This window comes from Pogona vitticeps, chromosome 4 (assembly GCF_051106095.1).
Source record: "Pogona vitticeps strain Pit_001003342236 chromosome 4, PviZW2.1, whole genome shotgun sequence".
NCBI classification, from domain to species: domain Eukaryota; kingdom Metazoa; phylum Chordata; class Lepidosauria; order Squamata; family Agamidae; genus Pogona; species Pogona vitticeps.
Genome location: NC_135786.1, coordinates 215,651,739 through 215,666,631, shown reverse-complemented (window position 1 = coordinate 215,666,631; position 14,893 = coordinate 215,651,739). Strand labels below are relative to the sequence as shown.

The 14,893-nt window shown below is 43.5% G+C and overlaps 1 protein-coding gene across 3 annotated transcripts in view; it reads left to right on the top strand.

The window, feature by feature from the left end:
• The first annotated feature begins 1,599 nt into the window (after positions 1–1,599).
• Positions 1,600–14,893, top strand: part of YWHAZ (tyrosine 3-monooxygenase/tryptophan 5-monooxygenase activation protein zeta) — a 31,930-nt gene continuing 18,636 nt past the window's right edge. Inside the window, exons 1-2 of one of the 3 annotated variants that reach the window (XM_020785286.3) lie at positions 1,600–1,739; positions 4,643–4,946. In XM_020785286.3, coding sequence (XP_020640945.1) covers positions 4,653–4,946 — 294 coding nt within the window. In that variant the 5' untranslated portion in view covers positions 1,600–1,739; positions 4,643–4,652. Of the gene's footprint in view, positions 1,824–2,173; positions 2,245–4,642; positions 4,947–14,893 lie in introns of those variants that run through there. The other 2 variants (XM_072999197.2, XM_078393625.1) reach the window with 2 other exon arrangements.

Sequence of the window (14,893 nt, the reverse complement as noted above, 5' to 3'; positions counted from 1 at the left end):
ACGACAGAGGATGAGATGGCTGGACAGTGTCATCGAAGCAACCAAGATGCATTTGACACAACTACGGGAGGCAGTGAAAGATAGGAGGGCCTGGCGTGCTCTGGTCCATGGGGTCACGAAGAGTCGGACACAAGTAAACGACTAGACGACGATGTCATGTCTTTCATATGGCTGTAAACATTAATATACATTCTGTTTAAAACAGAAGTACCTTCATCTTTACTATTTTATGGTTTTTATATTCCTCTGTTACAATGAGACAAAGAGGTCAAATACACAAATTTAGTATTATTAAACTATTTTGCACAATTGTATCAGTTGTACAACATTTCCGAAGATACCTGCAGTGTTTTTGGCTCTATGTGTAATAATAAGGAAGTTCTATGGACACCCAGGTTGTTCATCTGCCTTACATATACACAAACAGAAACAACTTGTATGTCTGTTCGTGTAAACAAGTGTGTATACACACTTTTCTTTTCCATGGCATCTGAATAAACTCAAAATCTGCAGAAATTAAACACATCCTTTTGAATTTCCATGTTTTTATACATGCTCTCCCTCAAACCATCACCAAATTAGGGATTAAAGTGCAAACAAGCGCAAAGGCCCACGAAGACAGATTGCTTCCATTTGTATCGGAAAGCATGCCATCCCTTACCTGTATTCTTAAATCATGGAAACTGCGATTTTGTGGTGGTTTGATGGAAGGCTGTGTAAAAATTAAGGAAGTTAAAGAGGAACTGTTTTGACCAGTTCAGGAAAAGGCATGAGGTAGACTATAAAGCAATACAGCAGATAAACTCTTCTACTATTACTCCATAGCAACCTAACTTAATACTAAGAGAACTGAAAAGTGCCTCAGAACTTCTTCAGTGGCCTTGAATGACTGAGGCTCGGCTTCAAGGCCTGTAAACCGGAAAAGGTTCAGCTCGTAGTCATGCGCGTGCCTGTGTGGCGGGGGTGACCGGGGGGGGGCTGTTCTTTCCCTCAGACCTTGAATGTGAAGAGACTTGTGGGAGCAAGAGGCTTGCGCTTCATGTATCCACACATTGTGAGGCAATGGGGGCAAGAAGAGGCCGTGCGGGCTGCTCGCCTCCTTCTCGAGGAGCGAGGGCAGAAGAACGGAAAGAGCCTGGGTGGCGCTCAGCCTCGCCCTCGCTCCCCACAGCCGAGCTACTGCTGCCGGCTGCGCGGCGAAGAGGCGCGGCTCTCCCGCATGCGCGAGCGAAGAAGCTCTGCAGTAGTGGGAGGGCAGGCGGGCATGCCGGCAGGCGGTGCGCGCCACCCCCTCGGAAGAGAGAGAGAGAGAGAGAGGGAAGGGGGGGAAGGAAAAGAGAGTGTAACAGCAAGGCTAAGGCGTGTCCAATGCCGCGAGAACGAGAAAGCGCGCGCGCGCCTGCGGCATTTGCTGCAGCCACCGTCCCTTTGGTGAGGCTGCTGAGAAGCGAGAGAAAGGGCGGAGGGAGGAGACGGCAGCGGGCAGGCGGGCGGGCGGGCGGAGGGAGAGGCGAGAAGCGAAAAGTGTAGGCGCAAGCGCGTGCTCGCGCACGGTTGCCATGGCGCCGCTTGACGTCACGGGCTCTTGTGTTGCCCGTGCGTTGCGACGCGGTGATTGGCGGAGACCCCGTGTGTGGCGCTGGGAGAGCGAGAGCGAGGCTGCAGCGGAGCGAGCCGCGATAGAGGTACAGTCCGCGCCGGTCACCCGCCTAGAGACTCTCGTCCTGTCGACCTAGCAGGTAACGGCCTCGGGGACGCTCCTCCACTCCCTGGATCGTCGTCTGGATTTTTCCCCCTCCCCTCCCTCCTTCCTTTCTTTCCGGGTGAGGCTCCGGCGGTGGCGGCGGCTGTGGGGGCGGAGGGGGACCTTGGCTGAAAGGGGAAGAGGAGCAGCAGCAGCAGCGGGAAGAACAGCAGGAGGAGAGAGGCGGCTCGCCGGCCCCTTTTCTTCCCAGGGCAGAAGGGCGGCGGCTTGTCGCCTTGCGAGCCCCACCAGAGCGGCCTGCAGGGGAGCGCCATTCATTTTCCTCCCAGCCGCTGCGGGCACTCAAGACCCCCCCTCCGCCAGCCCTCGCTCGCTGCACAGGTGCGGCCGGCCCCCCACCTGCCCCGGCGCCGTCGTCGTCCCGCGCCTCTTCCTTTCAAAAAGGGGGGGGGCGAAACCGCATGGGCAGCCGGTGGGGACCATTCGCGGGGCGAGGCGGCGCCTCCTCTCTCTTCGACACAGGGCTCGGCCACGGGCAGGTGAAGGTCCGGGGCGGTGCCCTTGTTACGCGGCCGGGAAGGTGGGGGTGGGAAGGGGGGAGAGAGACACCCCGCGGGGCTCGTTTCGCGTCCCCGTGGTGGGAGAAGGGAGAGGCGCGGGAGAGGGCGATGTCGGGCGGGGAGGTTCCGCGGAGAAAGGCGCCTCTACCTGTGAGGCGGACATGATGGAAGGGGAAGGGTTCGCTATCGAGTCCCTTCTCTCGCCCACTCTCCTTTCTCCCTCCCCCCACCTAAGATTTCGCCCCTTTTCTCCCTCGCCTCCACCCTTCTTAAGATGGAGGAGGGGAGCCTTCTCCCCCTCAGGGTGGCGGAGGAGGGCTTCAAAGGCGAGGGTGCCATGTGAGGGACAGAAGGAAGGAAGGAAAGAAAGAAGGAGGGGCGCCATGTTGGGGAGTAGGATGGCTTCTTTTGCCCTCCTCGCCGCCGCCGTCGTCCCCGCGCGCGTCCCCTCTCTTCCAGCCGCCTTCCTCTTTCCCCCCGCCGGCGGCCTTCGGCTTCACGGGCACCGCTGGGGCTGGAGGGACTGCGGAGCCGCTGGCAGGGTGTGGCTTTTCCCCCCCGCCGGGAGCGGCTCTGCTGACCGGCGCGATCCGCAGAAGGGAACCTTGAGGCGGCCGCTGCCGCCGCCTTTAGACGAAGAGCCGCCAGGGTAGCCGCGGGGGAGGAGGAGAAGCCGAGGGAAAAAAGAGAGAGAGCGGGATGGGAGCGGAGGACAGAGGGGGAAACGTGGGCTGGAGCCCCCCGGCGACGGCTGGCAGGCAGGCGGGCGACCGGGTCTCCCTCGGGGCGGGGATCCGGCGGTGCCGCAGGGCAGGAAAGCGGGCAGGTGGGGCGGGCGTGTCTCCTTTCTCTTCCTGCTGCGAGGAGGCGCCGCCGCCTGGGCTTCCCCTTTTTTCTTCGCTGTATGTCGGGGCGGAGATGCTGCATCCCCCTCCCGGCGCGGGGCGGAGGTGAGGGGGGGATTAACGCGCACAGAAGTGGGCTGGGCTCTGACACGAATCCGCCATGACAAAGAGCCCAGACAAGGCGCTTCATGTCTTCGGAGCCGGGCGGGCGGGCGGTTGCGGCGGCGCTGGGAGGGGCCACGGTGGAGAGAGTCTGGCCTGGCTTGTCCTCTTCTTCCTCGCCCCTCCCCGGTTTTCCCTTTTCGCCCACACCTTTGTCGGCTCCAGCTTTTCTGCCCGACTGTTCCTGCTGCCCAAGCCCTGTTTTGTAGCGGTGGCAGCTGCGGCAACACACCCATGGCTGCCTCTGCCAAGGAGTGCACCAAGCAGCACCATTTTATACACTCAAGTCCTCGCTTCTGCGGTACAGGAAATCCTTCCCTTATTTCACACACAACTGGTGTCCTCCTACTGAGAAGGCAGACCTATTTTACAAGCTCACATATCTCTTCTCTTGCTGATCAAATTATTTTTCGCCTGTAAAGTTAAATAAAGTTGGTAGCTTTATTTCCATGTGTTAAATGCCCCAGCCTTTAGTTACAATCTAGATGAAGAATCACTGAGGCCCGAAACAGACATTCAACACTTTCCTGGTCTTTGTGGCTAAAATTTTGATTGTGGGTTACAGAATACACTTTCAAATCACGGCTGCTTGTGTAAAGAGAATTGGAGATTGCATTCAGGCACCCTAATCTTAAACAGTTCCAGTGGAATTAACGTTCACTGATGTTAGTGACTTATTCCAAAAGTTCGAGTGTTAAAGATAACGTTGGAAGTCTTGCCGACTAAAGCAGCAGATTCTTCAGGCATTAAAGTAACCTGATCCATATGATTAAAGGATTCATGGACTTCAGCCCACTTCTTCAGAAGCACTGAGCATTGCCTTTTTTGGCAGATACTTTTGAGCATGCTCAGTTGAGAGGGATGTGGATGAGTAAAAGCACAGGTACAAGCACTGAAGGCTATCTTGGCACTAAGCTTGAGAAGCTTTCAAAAACACTTGTTTGCTTTCACGTTGTACTGTGGGGTGAAGTTCTTAGGACTGAGAAACTTCCAAAACATATTGGAGTTTGTCTCTAGCAAATTACTGATTGCCAGCCACTTGAAATAAAGTGCATTCCCAGTCTTAGGTGATTCAGGCATCAGAGGGAATTGCTTGCATTCTTCTGTCTTTTCTTAAATATATTTTGGTGTACTTGAAATTTTAGGAGCCTAATCAATATTTCATTACTTGAACAGATATAAAGATAAATGTTTCTGATCCTCATCCTCTCATACCTCTTAAGAGCTATTGAAATAATTACTGCGTGCTGCCAAGCAGACTCACAGTATAGGAGACTCAGTGTTATTTTTTACCGTGCTATGTGAGAGCTCACTTATAAGTGTTTTCCTATAAATATCTTAATAATACTTTGATATTTTTTGTTCTCCAGAGAATTCAGCATGGATAAAAATGAGCTGGTGCAGAAGGCTAAACTGGCTGAGCAGGCTGAAAGATATGATGACATGGCAGCCTGCATGAAGTCTGTGACTGAGCAAGGAGCAGAATTGTCCAATGAGGAGAGGAATCTTCTCTCTGTCGCTTACAAAAATGTTGTAGGAGCACGTAGGTCATCTTGGAGGGTTGTCTCAAGTATTGAACAAAAGACAGAAGGTGCTGAGAAAAAGCAGCAAATGGCCCGAGAATACAGAGAGAAAATTGAAACTGAACTAAGGGACATCTGCAATGATGTGCTGGTGAGAATTAAGTCTACCTTTTTTTAAGTTAACATTGAAGGGCAGATAAACCATGTACTAACAGGCACTGATATTTAGTTAAATTTTGAAAGTGTTTATATAGAAAGCTGAACTTCTTACCTTATTGGTTTTGTGAGAAGACAGATAATAGATAGGCTTCTTCTGCCTAAAACCTTACCTTTAAACTCTGTAACAGAACATTTGGAATGACACAGTTTCCCCAATTGACATTTTCCACCAGGGCAGGCAAAGTATGTCGGACGTAAGACTGGACAAATACATTAAAGCTTTTAAATGTAATTTCACCACCATCACCCTGACTAGAGAAGACTTTTTAAAAAAGAAACTGTGGCTGAAATCCTGTTAAGTAACTATGTCGGCATAAGTGGCAGTGTCATCAGTAGCTTGTACTAATTTTATTTAATTGAAACAACACCCCCTCCCCCAATCTAGGGTTCTGAAACTCACTAAGGATCACTTTTGACCTAGGAGAGTCTTCAGGACCCTAGGGATGCATGGCAAGCCCTCATTGGAAAATAGCCACTGGGATCAGGGCCATCAGTGGCAGCTTTCTGATACTAAATGTTCTCCCTCTCCCATCCTTAGGCAATCAGAGGCTTCTCCAGATCAAAATAGATTCCTAGGGAGCCTTGGAACTTGAGGGCTATGGTGGTTAGGAAGCTTTTAATTAAACTGAATTAAAGAGCAATAAGGTGTGTGATGTCATTGTCATTTACGCCTATGTAATTGGACCAGCTGGAGTTCAGCCACTGATAGGCAGGGTTCTCAGAAGCCTTACCAAAGGGATGTTAATGTCACATTGCCCCCTCCCCGGTTTTGGTTTTTTCAGGGGCAAGAGATTGGAAAAATGACTGGAGGACAGTTTGATGTTTACAGATATATTTCATTAACTTTTAAGCCATTAAGAGGAATAAAGAAATTTTAATACAGTTTTCTTATGAGAGATATGCTGTCTGCATTGTCTGATGGCTGCTGTACATGCTTTCTTTGAGAAGTTGTAATTTTCACTATAGAAATCAGGCCCCTCCCTGGATAAGATGATGTAATGTTAGCAGTGACTCACTCATGCAGAACGCAGCAGGAGAAGAAAAGAAGTAGCAGCACTACTAAGGGCCTACTTTAACTTGGTAATTCTTAAGTCAACAGTTTTCTACACATTAGTGCTTAGTATATAGTATGATTTTAACATGTGAAATCATAGATAAATAAATGAAACCTAGTGATGTAAATTATTTTAATAGGTGTACCATTACTAAGATACGAGTCAGTTTATCATTAATGTGTGATTTTGTTCATCTTTTTAAAAAACCACTATTATAAATCAGCTGCATTTTTTCAGGAAGTAGCCAGTCCTTGTCACTCATTGAATCAGATCATTTTAAGATAATGATCATGCTTGTGAAACAGGCTGTACAAATGTCTGGGTGTATTCAGTGGCCAGCATAGTTGAGCTCATGTATTTAAAATGTTTATTTGAATGTCATCAACTTACCTTGGATTTTTTTCACTGAGGAAAGTGGCTGATAATCACAAGAGATCAGAACATACATAAGACACAAGTTTTATCCTGATCCTTTTATCAAAACACCAGCATTATGATTCATGCATAGGTATGAAAGAAGAGCCTTTTAAAGTGTTTTAGAAGTTCATGTTTTGTTTGCCTAATGTTGCTTTTGTAAAAGTGTTTCAAATGTCCGTTTGTTAAGTTTTTTATAGCCCATATCAAGCACTGACTACACATGTTCTCTTCAAGAACAAAATGGACATAGCCAACTCATTAATGCAAATTTGAATTTGTACATTCATTTCCTGCTGGCATTTGCAGCCTTTGTTTCAATTTCTATCTGATATTTGTATACCTTAAATTAAAAAAAACAGCTTTGGCTTACATGTAAGCATTATCATTCTTTCGAATGGTACAGTACAGTATTCTATAAGCTGATAAAAGTTAGAATCATGGGGGGAAAGTGGTCATTGGGTTTATATTGAATCAGGAGAAATATTCCACTAGTCTATAAAAGCAGCAAAAATGGAAAAATAGTTCTGAAGTTAATTATCAGTGCCTGTGCTCTCGTTAAAATTTTGTAATGTTATGCATAAAATTCATGAAAGAAGCAGAAACCGAAAGTGGAGAGCCCACATAGTTGTAGACGTCTGGTGGACCAGTGTTCTGAGAATTGTGAGCCTTTTGATAAACCCTGATCATTCCAGTGCTTGGGAAGTGGCAGGTTTTATGACATCCTAGTCCATACAGATAAAATGTATTTATCCTTATATGATTGGTGCCAGTTGTGTTCAAGGACACTGTAGAGGTTGAAAGTTACGTCTAGACAGCAGCCTGTTTACTGTCTTATTGGCAATGTAACATTTTTTGCTTCCTTTATTCTTTGGTGGAATTGTGATACAGATGAGCAATGAATAAGGTTTTTCATGTAAATACAGTCAAATATCTGCCAGCTTTAGAAGCAAGATACAGTTAGAAAACTGTACTACTACTTTTCCATTGTCCACTCTCTTATTTATCAAGAAGCCACTGCTTCAGAAGTCTACTTTTCCAAACCTGGCTTTCTTTCATTCTTTTTCAGCCAAAGTGAGTTATAAAATTATCAACCCAGGCTAGAGTGGGTTGCCAGACATATTGTTACTCCTCCTGCCAGTACTCAGTTCTCGAAGGGAGTCCCTTTTCATTGTCAAAGGGGCAGTCCCCATCCTTGTAATGTATCCTCAGGTGAAGCTCAATTATTTCTGCTGTGGAAATGGAACAGCTATGTCTTATGTGGAAAAGTGAACATGGGCAATCAGATACATGAAGTTGTATGTGGCCATGGTGATGTTTAGTACTTCTATTTGCAACCTGCTCCTCCTCCTTTGGGCACATTAGATACTGTTCCTATGTGATCTCTTGCCTAGCACTGCTGCTTGCAGCCAAATGCCAAATGTTTTTAGCTTTTCACAGTGGAACAAATGTGTCTTAAAGCTGTCTCCCAAGTGTTAACTTTTTATTTATATCCCAGCTTTCTCAGATTTTGCATTTTGATTATAGCCTATTTAGAACATAAAGAATCCACCCTCAGTCCAAGTGCAAGCAGAAAATATATTTGTGATATTTATTTATTTGTCATGTCAACAGTGAGCAGAAGCCTCAACTGTCCACTCAGACATAGTGAATAGGGATCACCCTATTAATTGCCCAGAGCTTTAGAGGGTTTAATACAGGAATGGGCAACTTTGGCAGGTATGTTGGCCAGATGTTCACCCCTTCATGCAAGGCAAGCCCAGAAATGCCTCACATGAAACACAGAACAAAATGAAAAACAAAACAAAAGCAACATGTAAAGTTTTGATTTCGGGAGATTTGGACAAAAACTGCCTAAGATATTCACGGGGGGGGGGGGGAGATCCAGATTTGCAAAAACCAGTTTGAAGTCCCAAACCCACAATTAGTTATCCCTTCCAAGGGGGGCGGTCTTTAGAGAATTCTTCAGGGAGACCCATATAGTCTTTAAGGTACACTTGAACCCACTGCAACAGTGAGCAGAAGAACCTTTTTTTCCACACTCAAATGAATCAACAGAAAAAATAAACTCGAATTCTTATCTAATTCTAAAAAGTTGGAGCGTGAGAGTGGAGCACAGTTGTCCTTGACTTCCTTTGGAGGCAAAGCACAATACAAGGAGCTGGCACTTTGAGTTAAACATATGTTGAGCAGGAGTCCAGAGGTCCTTTAGCTTAAGGCTTGCAATTGCTGTGTCTTATACATAGAATTTTTTATTTCTTGTGTTTGTATACCACTTAGATGTTTTGTCAGTCCTTTAAATCCTTTTTGTTATAAATGTTGGGAAGCATTCTTAGATGCAAGTGAACAATCATAAAATGGTCCTGAAAACTGTGTCCATAGTCCTGGAGGCTACAAATTTTGTCTTGGCTGCCAAAACTAGCCAAAATTGGTGGCTTCAGTAACTCATACAGTCTGTGTGGGAGTGAATATGAGGGAGGAGTATCAAGAGTAGCTTGGTTGACTGATTAGATCTTCAACAAGTGAAAATCTATTTTAAATTAATTTCAGTTTTAATTCTTAAGAAGCATGTTAATGTCTGTTAGTTGTAGCAACTATCAGTTTGCAGCTAAATAAGCCTTGTAGTAGCATCTAAAACTTTTGGTCAGGGAGCCTACATTCTTTTGTTTTCAATAGTCATTAGATTAAACAGTCTTTAGAATCAGTTGTGAAAAAAATAGATTTCTGTTGGACTGTGTTTGTGAATTAAGGACTTTTTCAAATAATACTACTTGGAGACTACAGATGTGATAATTTCAGTAGAAAATGGTGGGTGGCGGAAAAACTCTTCTCACACCTATTCCAAGTCTCCACAGCTCTATTGTGAAGAAAAAAACCAACATGCTGCAAGTTGGGTGTGCCTCAATCCCTGAAATAATGTGTTTTGCTGAGTTGTGGCATATTGTGTCAGGACTCTGCAAAGGCATGTACTGTACTGGGAATTACTAGACCAATGTGTTACTTTAAAAGAGTGCCCATTCCCTTTGGTTCAGATATTAAGCGTTAGTTATTATGTATAAGGAAAAATGTAACATCTGTGGCATCATATTTCTAATGTTTGGTTTACTGCATAGCAGAGCTTGCTTCAGCCTGGTGTTTTTATTGAAGAGTAATAGAATTCAAATGATATTGGCTTTAATGTGTCCGTCTGAAATTTTAAAACATGTTAATGAACTTAAGTAATTTTCTTGATAGTTTGTATGTTCGTTTATCAAAAAGATTTCATATTTATTTGTAGTGATGCATAATAAAAAGAACCAGAGGCAGTGTAAAAACAAAATAAATATTAGTTAAAACAGCAAACCAACATGTTTTCAAATCAATTTTTTTTAAAACCGTAAACCATTTATTTATTTATTTATTTATTTATTTATTTATTTATTTATTTATTTATTTATTTATTTATTTATACCCCTCCTATCTCGTCATTTCGATGTTCGTTACCATTTAAATGTAGTAATATATTTTAGCATAGTGAAAAGTTGGCATTCAAACAGAATAAAGTCTACTAAATGTTTGAATGTGGTTACTTTGTAGAAGCATTCGTGCTTTGTTGAATAGAACACAAATGTAACATGTAGTATTAAAACAAACAAGTCATGCTGGTTTGTGAAAAAAATTCCAAAATCCTTGGTCAGGGAATACTTTCCCATTACCTGTCAAATGCACAAAATAGCATGCATGGTCCCAGCATCTGAATCAGACAAGATGCTAGAAAAAGCTGATAGGGAGAGGGGGAGGCGAGCTAATGTAGGTGGAGTGACACAGCTTGTGTGGTCAGAATCCTAACATGAAGTGTAGGGAGAAGTGCAGCCTAAATGAATTAGTTTAAATGAGGATCATGAAGGTTTCAAACTATAGCGAAGAGCACTTGAGACAAAGATATAAGGGATAATATCTCCATTTAAAAAATATAAAAACCCCAGCAGTCAGTAGTGGCTCACAAAGTAGTGGAAGGCACCTTACCCTCTTGTTTCAGGGGATGCCTCCATCTGCTCAGACCATCAATGCCAGTGGTGGTCTGAGCCAACTCAGATCTGTCTTCAACTTTAGATAGAACATACAGTTCTAACTTTAAGCTGGTTCTTGCATAAATACTTAGTAGGTCCTAATCCATTTAAGTCTATTCCCTTTCTTCCACTCCGTCTTAAAACTTAATTAGTTCTGCCTTGTCAGCCTTTTTTTTCTCCTTTTCTTCCTCTTTCTCACCTGCTTTATTATGCTTTATGGAAAGATCTGGACAGCTTGAAAACTTTCCCACAGTTTTGTACATAAAGATATTACCTGAGTGGAGGTTTGGAGGGTCTGATTTGTCAGATATTTTAATATTATTATTATTTATTTTATTTATATCCCGCCTATTGGTCGGGTCAGGAGCACTCTAATATAAACTTAACCTATTTCTTACTAAATAATGTTGATATTTAGGCTGACCAAATATCAGACATGGCTTTATTAGGCAGCTTGATTGAAATTACCTAGGTCTTAGGCATCAACATACTTTTAGAAGGAAGGCATGTGTTATTTGCTGGTAGCATGGTTCTGTTCCTCTATTAAAATGCAGCATTAAACCTCTCTTCAAACAGTCTTTGGTGGAAGCATTATGTTTAAAGTTTGGCCGTCTGGTTTTGTCTCGCAGGCAGAATTGAGGTCTAGTTAAGGAATGTCAGGCCCAGCCCAGACTTCTGACATTCTAAGATTAGCTGATTGAAGCATTTGTACATCCTTTCACCTGGCATTTCTAATACTATGCAGAATCTTCTAAGCATGTTTACTTAATGTGACTAAATGTTAAAACATCAGCTCATTTATCTTTCAGGTGTGCTCATGGGGCAAAAGTTCCCCTATGGGCATTCCCTGTTTTTATTCTTTTCAAAAATTGGCCAGAAATGTTCATTTCTAGGTCACACGTAGCTGGGGACATACATTTGGTTCACAAACTCCCTGAGTTTGTCCACCTCTAGTTTGTATGATAAGCTTGTTTCAATACTTTTTTCAACATTTTGAGCCCAAACAGGACATCTCATAATTGATACGAAAGATGCATCAGGCTCTAGTTTAAATTTTTCCTGTTACTAAGACAATTTTATTTTCAGTAAACTATAATGATTCTGCAGAGTTTTACTCAAAACTTCATTCCAAATTGCATGACCACCCATTGGCTGCAATCAGTAGTAAGTCACAACTAGATCAGTCCCATTGAATCAGTAGAATTTATGCCTACCTTAGTTGCAACTTGCTACTGAATTTCAGCCCAGGTCTCTTAAATATGAATGCATTTGTACTCTTTATCCAGTTTTAAACAAGAAATCGTGGTCGTGAACTGTTTCTAATCTATTACTGCCAAGTAATGTAGCTTCCTTTGCGAGTTCAAGAATTAATTTTGGGTAGTGCTAGTAAGAACACTGCAGAGGTCCAAAACCTCTGGCTAACTTTGGTAGCCAGCAAAAACTTGACCATGTGGGTAATCTAGGCTTGATTGTGACATGACTTTTACTAGAGGTGCTCAGGATATTTGAGAGGCCTAGCACATTTGTTAGGTAGGTCCTCACTCTTCACTTGCTCCATGCTTTGCAAGGAATGGTATGTGTGTGTGTGTGTGTGTGTTGAGCTTCAGAAAATAGCAAAATTTCTTCAGAGGGTATATGAGGGAAGGGTTGCTGAAAAAGAAATGTGGTGTTATTAATGGCAAACTGGCAAGCAGATTTGATATTTATGTTCTTGGATAAGGATGTAAACTTTTCTAGGCTCCTAGGAAAAAAATTAACCTTGTTTTTGCATCTAGTTTATCTCCTACAAAGGAATTCAGGTCATGTGAAATCATCTCCTGTATCTGGTTACAGAGCCAGAGTTGGGAGTTTAGGTCCCTACTGTGCATCGCAGAAGAGCCAGCCTGTGTAGCCTTGGGCAAACTGCAAAGTCCCAGGATGACCCCAGGAGAAGGGAGTGGTAAATCAGTTCTGAGTATTCGCTATCTAGAAAACCTTGAAAAGGGTAAATCAGAATAGGCAGTATTCCAGCTTTATTCTGTACATTGCAATTAATGATTGTTTTAATGTATTTGGAAGGACCAGTCATCTTTCAAGAACAAATACATGCCTTTTATTCTTGGTTATATTTCTGTTAATGTGCATGTAATCTATTTGAAACAGGTGAAGTGTTCTACTTTGTCAGAAAGGAAATAGAAAACTAATTGCAGTTCATCAATATTATAATTGCTGAAATCCCCATGTTACATTTAATGCATTACCTGTATTTGCATAAGAGAAACTGAATTCTAAGAAGGTTGAGTCCTCTCTCCATCTTGATAGAGTTTGAATGACTCTTACAAAAAATTACTTTGCTGGTTGCCTGTTCTCTGCCATATTTGTGTCTCAAAAAAAAAAAACTCCAAATAAAAATTATTTTTAAAAAATAAATTGATTTAAATCACAATTTAAATAAAATAATGATTTTTTAAAATTTAAACCATTTAAAAACTCTGATTTTTTAAAAAATGTAAATCAAACCAACCCTGTTTATGATAGTGATCCTTTCAGGGTTTCCTAGATATAGACTACTCGGAAGTGGTTCACCATTCTCTTCTTATGGGGGCAACATGGGACCGTGCAACTTGCCCAAGGACTCATAGGTTGGTTTTCCTTGCAGGAGGCACAGTGGCAATCAAACCCTCAACATTGGGCTCCACAGCCAGATACCTAAACTACTGAAGTATCCAGCCGGTTAGCTTTAATTGTTACCATCATCAAAACAGGACATAAGGGAATTTATTTCTATTAACAGCAAAAAGGAATTTTGAAATTTTGTTTAACAGACAAGTGCATCATAATAGACATGGCAAATGAAATTTGGCTCATTGGTTTTCAAACGTAAAGTTCAGAAACTGTACATTCGATAACGAGGTTTTTCAAACATGCAGGTTAAGGGCAGTAAAATAACTCCTGTATCTACCACTTTGTCCTGCAGTTCTTAGCTGCTGTTGCCACCAAGCAAGCCCTACATCTTTTCTTGTCAAACCTGGAGGAAAGAACATCATGGGGAGAATAGATCATGAAGGAAAGGGGCCAAGCAGATAAAGCTTCAAGCATGCATATTGCTGCTGCTTCTCAAATACTACTGTGTTTCACTTATTGGTGGTAACTTTGGACTGGTAGTTTTGTATATACAGTGGTGCCTCGCTTAGCGACGTTAATACGTTCCGGAAAAATGTTGCTAAGCGAAAACATCGCTAAGCGAAATTAAAAATCCCATAGAAATGCATTAAAACGCGATTAATGCGTGACAGACTTTACTTTCTTGGGCTCCATGATCACTGCAGATGGAGACAGCAGACACGAAATTAAAAGACGCCTGCTTCTTGGGAGGAAAGCGATGACAAACCTTGACAGCATCTTAAAAAGCAGAGACATCACCTTGCCAACAAAAGTCCAAATAGTCAAAGCTATGGTTTTTCCTGTTGTGATGTATGGATGTGAGAGCTGGACCATAAAGAAAGCAGACCGCCGAAGAATTGATGCCTTTGAATTGTGGTGCTGGAGGAGACTCTTGAGAGTCCCCTGGACTGCAAGGAGAACAAACCTATCAATTCTAAAGGAAATCAACCCTGTGTGCTCACTCGAAGGACAGATCCTGAAGCTGAGGCTCCAGTAATTTGGCCATCTGATGATAAGAGAAGACTCCTTAGAAAAGACCTTGGTGTTAGGAAAGTGTGACGGCAAGAGGAGAAGGGGACGACCGAGGATGAGATGGCTGGACAGTGTCTGCGAAGCAACCAACATGAAATTGACAGACCTCCGGGAGGCAGTGGAAGATAGGAGGGCCTGGCGTGCTCTGGTCCATGGGGTCACGAAGAGTCGGACACGATTAAACAACTAAACAACAACAACAACAATGCGTTCTTATGGGCTTAAAACCTCACCTTTAAGCGAAAATCCTCCATAGCGCCGCCATTTTCGCTGCCTCTTAAGCGAGGAAAAACAGTGGGCGGCCATTTTGAAACCACCGATCAGCTGATTTAAAAAAGGTCGCTTTTCCATGCGCTTCCCCGCGATCATAGCAAAGCAAAAAACCCATAGGGGCCATCGTAAAGCGATCGCTTTTGCGATCGCAAAAACTCCGTCGCTAAGTGATTTCGTCGCTCAACGGAGCAATCGCTATGTGAGGCACCACTGTAATTGTTATTCTTTCATGACAAGATGGAAGAAAATTGTGAGTCAGTGTAGCTTTTCTCTACAGTGGTTTCTGACAGCATGGAGTATTAACCAGTAGTAGTGAGTTCTGATTTACCTGTCTATGAGCCAGTCAATAAACTGCATCTTCCTGGGCTTTCAACATGTGATCCTCCGCCTCATGGCGCAGTGGTTAAATTGCT